The following is an 8,457-nucleotide window of genomic DNA, read 5'->3' as shown; positions in this document are numbered from 1 at the left end:
CCCTTGCTATGTCTCGGCTCAAACCACTCAAAAATCTTGACATTGTGGCCTCACGATCCTCCATCACATTAGCACGGATCATGGAAATTTCCATCTCCTTGTGATTCTCTTCCACACTTTTATTGCCTTGTGTGAGGTTTTGTAACTTTTGAAACAAATCTCGATGGTAATGATTTGGCACAAAACGCCTCCTCATCACCGCTTTCATCTCATCCCATGTCTTTATCGATCTTTCACCATTACGCCTCCTACTAGTCACAAGTTGATCCCACCAAATTATAGCATAATTAGTAAATTCAACAGTTGCAATTTTTACCTTTTTGAGCTCAGAATATCGTTGGCAATCAAATATCATCTCCATGCGTTTCTCCCACTCTAGATACGCATCGGGATCATTCTTCCCTTGGAAGGAAGGAATCTTCATCTTGATGTTGCCAAGTCCATCATCTCTCCGGTGTCTAAACCTTTGGCCTCCATTCCACCTTTCAAATCAAGCATCTCGATCATCCTCCATGTCGGCCTCATCATCATCATATTGCCACTGCCTTCTATGTTGTGTTCTAGAGGCATCTTGCTGATATTGCAGCCTTCCTTGGGGTATCTCTCGATCACCATCAACCCTCATGCCATTCCCCATCATTCGGCCACTAAGCTCCTCCACTATGGCTCTCAATTGCTGGATGCTTTCCACGAGCGCTTCATCCCTTCGTATGGAGTCAATCACCCGTTGATTCACGCTTTCTTCGCGCGACATATTTTAGACCTGCAAGTAAATGTTAGTCTAAAAAATCCTCACCAATCGCTCCCTCATGTGTTTCTCTCAAGATGTTTGTCACCCCCTCGTGTTTAACTCAAGTCTAGGTTTTTTCCACCCTCAATTAAGCTTACACACTCTTGCCTTTTTCCTCATGTATTCTCTTTTCATAAGCTCTTTATTGGACTCAAAACCTGTCTCTCAACAACCTCACGACAATCAATCAAACTAATCAAACAAGATTAGATCACTATTGATTTGTTTCAGATAGTAACAATTTCAAACCAACAAGTACAACTTTCAAAATTCCAATTGAAACGCAAATCACTACTGATTTTGTTTCAATTTGGTTTACTAACAAATGAGTCGCTTCTTCTTTTTTTTTTTGTTCGGCTAATTTTTTTTTTTTTTTGCCGAATCTCTTTTTTTTTTTCTCTTGCACACTTTTTTTTTTTTTTTTTTTTTTTGCGTTTTCTTTCTCTTCTTTTTCTTTTCTCTTTTTTTTTCTTTTTTTTTTATGAACTCAGATACAATTTAAGATGCTAGAAAATAAAATTTAAAACTAACAGCAAACAACTATGTATGGAAGCACAAAAGCAATCGGATCCCTAAATTAGCTAGAACCGAAACCCTAACTCAATAAATCTCAAATTGCTGAATATCAACAGAAAATTAAAGATAAATAGATCTTGTAGAAGCAAGCTTTGATACCAAATTAATGTGAATCGTTGTGGAAGGATCGTTCTACGAAGGCCCGGATGGTGCGAATTGCAAATCTCGACCTCCAATCAAACCCGTGATTGGCAATCTCGGTATGAACGTGACCTATTGACGAACACGTGTCAACCAACCAACGTTATAGACACCACGAGCGAAAGAATTCGCTATCTCGCTCGATAAGTCCAATTGACCGCCGCAAGAGAATCTTGATTAGGTCAAGTCCTCAAAAGAACAATAAAAGAGAACCTCTCAATTCTTTTCCTCAAAAATAAAATATATCTGCCCCCAAAGAAATTTGGCAAATCCTTTATATAGGCTGCCACACAAACCCTAAAACCAACCCTAAAAATCTAATACGTCATATTCTAGAATATTCCTATTCTAGAATATTCTTAAACAATAATATATATAAATTGACTTGGTCAATTATTTGGTGACCAGATAATTAAATTGCATCAGGATTTCCAAGATTCTTCAAGATTTGATCCAAGGTCATCTTCACGCCAAAGATCACGAACCATGACGGCAACAGCTTGCCTGAATTGTTTGGCCCACGCTCGAGTAATCGAACCTGTAGGAATGGACAATGGATCCCTAGCACCTCCTCCTCGATATAGCTCGATGTCCACATCAGAAAAGAAACAGAGTCAACCTTAGGAAATCTGATGGGTGCGCATAGGCCTCACCTCGGGAGAGGATTATTTGCACCCGCTTAGTAATCATTTAAATCCCATTCGACTCATCTTGGAAGGTTTGCGACCATATCTAAATCATTTGTGATATTCACACAATTAGTGATAAATGGTATTGCATAGTAGCTTAAGTGTGATTTTGACAACTGCATAATTATTGTAAAATTGCATCATTCATTGTTTGATCTCATAGGGATGATGATTGTCACTTTCAATGCCATGGATTTGCTCATCCCCTTTTATTTCCATTTCAAGTTTCAAGAGTAGAAGAGAATGACGAATTTATGAAAAGGGAGTGCGGGGGAAGGGGGTGGTGTGGGATTTATTTCGATTTGTAAAGAAAGCTTATTATTTCGGTTCATACATATTCGTAAAATGACTTACTTTGGTTAAAGGTTTCATCTTTTATTTGATGAAAGGCCGATCATTCCCTAAATTCTGAATATAGATTTGGGATATGACAGCAACCATCGCGAAGTTTGTGATTGGTCGCTCTTGTTACTACCCTCAACTCAGTTCAGATTAATTAGCCTATCAGTATACTTGGAATCCACGTATTTGGCAGGTAGTTTTCCACTTATGTAAATAAGGTTATGAGACAATAGAGACCAAAAACTCAACCTTCGATCTTAAAAGTGAAAGCTAAAGCGAAAATAGCAGAAGATTTTCTTTTTATATATTTGGTCGGCAGTTTTTCTTTATAATTAAGCCTATTAGATATTGCGTGGACAAAATACAATTGAAGATTTACACGCAGGTACATTTTCTACTGCTCTTTTCTAGAAGAGTACATCTAGTCGAGATTTACACTTTAAAAGAGATACCTAAATTATTTAAATATTCGATTATATTCAGCTACTAGCTGCAAAGCAACAAATTCATTTCTCGAAAAAGAAAGAGCAATCAGTAAAGCCACAAAAATGTTCGGAAAGAAAGTTATCTATGTAGGAAAGGGAACAGTTTCATGTTAATGTTTGTTAACGTAAGAAAAATGTTAAAAGAATGGCCATTTTAACGTTTTAGAGGGCCTCTTATGCTGCATTGCGTATTGACAGTAGGGTCACCTTTTGTGCATGGTCCCTTACATTGAGCACCGATGAGCCCTTATTATTATATTCATCAACAAGAATATTATGTTCGTGCAAATCTCTAAATGTTGCGGTTTTAACATTCAATTAGGGTTTAAACCATCATATGGGTTGAGGTAAGAAGAGTTGAAACCCGCAGGCACGTATACAAGAAATTTGTACACATCTCTGATGAAGTCAAGGTCATTGCCGGGTTAGATAATTCAGGTGTGAAGAAGTCAAGATCTTTGGGATTTTGTGCGTTAATTTTGTGACCGTTAGATAACAACAGAATAGTCAGGTGGGTCTTTTGGGGTTTCGTGTTTGGGGAGTTTTTGGATTAGTCAACGTGGGGAAAGGTCCATGGAGCAATTTTCCAGCCATTTCTTTTTCGGCTAACAAGCCTAGAACTTACAATGCAGCGTAAGAAATGGCAAACGAAAAAGGAAAACATAGCCATAGTTAAGGAGGTGGTATGTGAAAAAGCTAGAAAGTGTTCATACTCAAACACAGCACAAAACTCCTCATTTTACGTCACTCCTCATCTTCAACCTCTTCCTGTCAAATGCTTGGAAGGCATTCAGTATGAATTGCTTCTACAAAAGGAAGCGTTAGGCCATATACAGCACCCACCACGAATTATGAGTGCTACGATCACAAAGTCTGAGCAAAGAGACAGTGACTAGTATTGGGAAAAATGTGTGGGACAAGCGAATGGGATAATAGATAGAAGGAAAGATAAATCAGATATAGGACTTATGCGATTTAGTCTAGATTTCGGACTCATGTGGAAGAGCTACACAGAATTTCAGTATAGCAAAAAAAATGATACAATAGAGAATGCAATTACAGGAGCATTCAAACACTCTCTTTTGATGTTTTCCAAGCCCCAATTACATCCAATCACTCATTTAATGTTTAGCCATTCACAATTTCTAGTGAAATCTCTATTAACAAATTACATAAATTATAATCACAAGAATTTAACTTTCTAAATCACTATAGGATATAATTAGAAGAAATTTTCCATCTGCCGGGATCTCCTACTTATTGCTTCACGAAAGCTCTACGTTTCTCCCTTACATTTCTAGTTTCGGCCCCCATGCCTCATCATTGCTTGGGGGTTCCTTCAATTAATGTGCAAATAGTGGGAGACAAACAAAGAAAACATTCCTTTTGTCTTCTTTAATTTCTCTTGCACCTAACACGTCAGATCTTCCATGCGTGACGCGATGAAAATCTTCTTCCTGCACCCCTTCATTTTTTTGGTCGAATGCACCCCTTCATTTAATGAGGCATATAAGAACAACCAAAGCGAAGTTTTCATATATGTGCGCCCTTTCATTTATGAGCGACGGCCAATAGGCAGAAAAACAAACACTTCCGCTTTCTGAATTCCACATCTTCCAACAGAGCTTGCAAAGAAATTAATGGAAGAACAAACAGAATCAAAGGCAGACCTTAGACTTTATTCGGCTAGACATGCAGGCTTTAATTTGGATCATGTTATTCAACGGCTTAAATTTGAAAGATATTTTAACAAATCACCTTCATTTTTCTTCCCTATCTAACAATAGCCTATGAGTGCATTACCACTTTCATGAGAAAAGTATTTGGCTGTTGACAACCCCACCTCAAAGGAAGCCCAAGATTGGAGCAATTAAAAGTAGAGTTTAGCAAGCTTTGCGTCAAAGTCAATCACGCGGTTCCAACGATACGAACTACAAATTTTATGCAACAACTGAACCTTCCCAATCAGCACATTTAATAAGCAAGAAATTGGTGATCCTTTGAAAAAGGCGTTCCAATGAATGGACTAGGAGAAAGAAACGGAGTAACCAAGCTATTTATAAATGCCTTGGGGTTGATTATCAACTCTGAAGCGATCATGGATTCACCAAAATTAGAGACACTGGTGCATCTTCTAGCTTCCTTTGCCTTTTTTATAGTGCTTTTATTCATCATTCCACGAGAATCAGTTCCTGCTTATGCCTCCACTCTAGAAGCACAAGCCCTTCTCAAATGGAAATCCAGCCTCCAAAACCAAACTCAATCCACCTCTTCTCTATTTACATGGGCTTTCCCTCCTCAAAATGCCACTGACTCCAACACGATAGTGGCAAGCCCGTGTGGGTGGTATGGCATCTCGTGTAACCTTGCTGGGAGCGTGATTGGAATAAATATCCCTTGTTCGAACATCAAAGGTACACTCAATGAGTTCCCTTTCTCGTCTTTGTTGTGTCTCACCTATATAGACTTGCACCAAAATGAACTCTTTGGCCATATTCCGCCTCAAGTCAGTCTTTTAACCAATCTCACCCTCCTTGACCTCTCAGTCAATCGACTATCTGGGATAATACCACGGGAGATTGGTGAGCTCATGAAGCTTGAGGTGCTTCACCTTCACTTAAATGAATTGAATGGCTCCATCCCTGATGAACTAGGTCAGTTATGCTTGCTAAATGAGCTTGCCTTGTATTCAAATCATTTGGGTGGATCTCTTCCTTCTTCCTTGGGTAACTTGAGTAGCCTCGCTAGGGTATCCATCTCTAATAATTCATTTTCTGGTTCTATTCCTCTTGAAATGGGGAATTTGACAAACTTGGAGGAGATTTCCATGGGTGGCAACTTATTGAAGGAGCCAATCCCTCCCACTTTTGGGAAATTGATGAAACTAACAGAATTGCACATATTTCGTAATAAACTTACTGGTTCCATCCCAGTGGCACTTGGGAACTTGAAACTTCTTCGCCGACTCAACCTATACCGCAATAATCTTACTGGTTCAATCCCTTCAATATTAGGCAATTTGACAGAGCTTACCCTTTTGTATTTACTTGACAACGATCTTTCTGGTAACATTCCTGATGAGTTAGGAAACCTCCAAGCTATGATCGAACTGAAGTTGAACCATAATCAGCTCACCGGTCCCATTCCTCCTTCTTTGGGTAATCCGACTAACTTGCGATATCTCTTCCTGCGTAGTAATCGACTTTCGAGTTCGATTCCAAGATCCTTAGGAAATCTCCAGGCTATGCTCCACTTACATCTACATGTAAATCAACTCACCGGTCCAATTCCTTTTTCTTCAATAATTTGACAAACCTAGTCGATTTATCACTCAAAGACAATCAACTTTTGGGACGGTGGCCGATTGAAGGTTTCTCAAATACATCATTGTCATTAATCAATTTGTCGACAACAAATTTGAAGGCCCATTTCCACTTCCATCACCGTCCACAAAATTCTATTCAATGGAAAACAATAAATTAGAGGGGAAGATATCTTCTTCCACATGCATTGCCACCAGCCTCTTCTTGCTTATCTTGTCTAATAATGGCTTAATTGGTAGCCTACCTGAGTGCTTATCAAACTTTAGCATTGGTTTATCGGTTTTAAACTTGCGAATGAATCGTCTTTCGGGCACAATCCCCGGAATATTTTCACAGCAAAGTAGCTTGAGAACTCTTGACTTGAGTCAAAATCAATTTGAAGGCACATTGCCACGATCCCTTGTCAATTGCAAAAGTCTGGAAGTTTTAGATTTCAGCAACAATAAGATCAGGGATAATTTCCCAGCATGGCTTGGAACACTACCTAAGTTAAAAGTTCTTATTCTAAGGGCCAACAATTTTAATGGTTGTTTGGATCTTCCAAGGGTAGCTTATCCCTTTCCCAAGTTGCAGATTTTGGACCTTTCGGACAACAACTTCACTGGTCCTTTACCAGCCAATTTGATAGTGAAACTTCAAGGGATGATGAGTATACTAACTGGGCAAGAGCCACAAAACAAATCATTGTACATGAGGTATCAGACTGGTATCTCGAACTATGAGGATTCTGTGAAAGTGACCATGAAAGGAAATGAGATTCGGCTACAAAGGATCTTGACCATCTTCATAACCTTCGACTTATCTCTCAACTCTTTGGAAGGAAACATCCCAGATGTTATTGGACATCTTCATTTTCTCGTGGGGCTTAACCTTTCCCACAACCACCTCACAGGTTCCATTCCTCCAACCCTTGCAGACTTGACTAATCTTGAATGGTTAGATTTATCTACAAACAAGCTTAGTGGGATGATTCCTAGAGAATTGGGTGATTTGACATTTCTCGGGTATTTGAACCTCTCAGAAAACCAACTCACGGGCCGCATACCTCAAGACAAACAATTGAGCACATTCACGAGCGACTCATATCGTGGAAATCTCGGCCTATATGGAACCCCATTACAAAACTCAAGCCATGATTATACTCAACCTCCTCCAGCACCACCATCTTTCTCCCAAAAGGACAATACAAAAGAGGATGCGAGTTGGTTTAATTGGAAAGTAGTGGGAATGGGCTATGCATCCGGGATCGTGATTGGAATTTCCATAGCCTACATTTCATGGGAAATTGGAAGACCCAAATGGCTTGTGAGAAAAATAAGAGAGATGGAGAGAAGAGGAGCCAAATGGATGAAGAAGTCAAAGTAGAAGACGATCAAATTTCATGGGGGCTGATGGAATTGTTGGGAAGTGGTCTCTTTGAACTATGTGCAATGGAGATCAAGGAATACATCTTTTGTGGGATTGAAATGCAATTTCACATATGGATGCTTGTTTTTATTATGTTACATCATCTTCTTCCTACGTGCAGTTTCTGTATCGGGTCAATTGACTAAATAAACATGAAAGAGATATTTCAAAAACTCACTTTGCCACATTTACCCCTATATGTCCTTTTCTTGTTTAGTGTATGCCATTCTTGTATTTTCATGTGAAAGAAAGATAGATGAAGAACCGTTGAAGCCATTTAGCTCAGATTTACATTATTGATAGTGCCATTGGACATATGTCCTTAAGGATCAGTAATTCCGTCATTGTTCCACTCCATATTTCTGTTGAAGGTCATTAATGGATCGGTGACTTGCACCTATCATACTCGTCTGCAATGGCGAATGGGGTATTAAAGCTTCAAACCTCAAAGCATCTTCAAAGTTTACATTCAAAGTAATCTATTAGCAAAACTCTAGGGTCTCGAAGGCCAAAAAATTGAAACTTATCCTTGTTTGTAGATTTCGGAAGTTGCTGGTATTTTTCAAATACTATCGATAAAAAAAAAAAAAAAAAAAAAAAAAAAGAAAAAAGATGACTTGCATCTTGTTAATTTAACTTGTCGATAAGATACCAACATCATAATGAATTTACCAATATCGTAATTCATTAGTAAATTATTATCT

At 38.7% G+C, this 8,457-nt stretch overlaps 1 protein-coding gene across 1 annotated transcript; it reads left to right on the top strand.

Moving 5' to 3' along the window:
- Nucleotides 1–5,121: 5,121 nt before the first annotated feature.
- On the top strand, nucleotides 5,122–7,711 carry LOC104416904 (receptor-like protein 43). Its single transcript, XM_039299831.1, has 2 exons — nucleotides 5,122–6,181; nucleotides 6,729–7,711. Exons 1-2 carry the CDS (start codon nucleotides 5,122–5,124, stop codon nucleotides 7,709–7,711), a joined length of 2,043 nt encoding a protein of 680 aa, XP_039155765.1.
- The last annotated feature ends 746 nt before the right edge of the window (nucleotides 7,712–8,457 follow it).

Source organism: Eucalyptus grandis, chromosome 8 (assembly GCF_016545825.1).
Source record: "Eucalyptus grandis isolate ANBG69807.140 chromosome 8, ASM1654582v1, whole genome shotgun sequence".
NCBI classification, from domain to species: Eukaryota; Viridiplantae; Streptophyta; class Magnoliopsida; order Myrtales; family Myrtaceae; genus Eucalyptus; species Eucalyptus grandis.
This window is presented reverse-complemented; position numbering and strand designations above follow the sequence as displayed.

Bases quoted from the DNA above. Each gene is read 5' to 3' on its own strand.
- LOC104416904 (XM_039299831.1), top strand. From the start codon at position 5,122: ATGGATTCACCAAAATTAGAGACACTGGTGCATCTTCTAGCTTCCTTT. The intron at 6,182-6,728 runs GTAATCCGACTA...ATCAATTTGAAG, and splicing joins TCCCATTCCTCCTTCTTTGG to GCACATTGCCACGATCCCTT.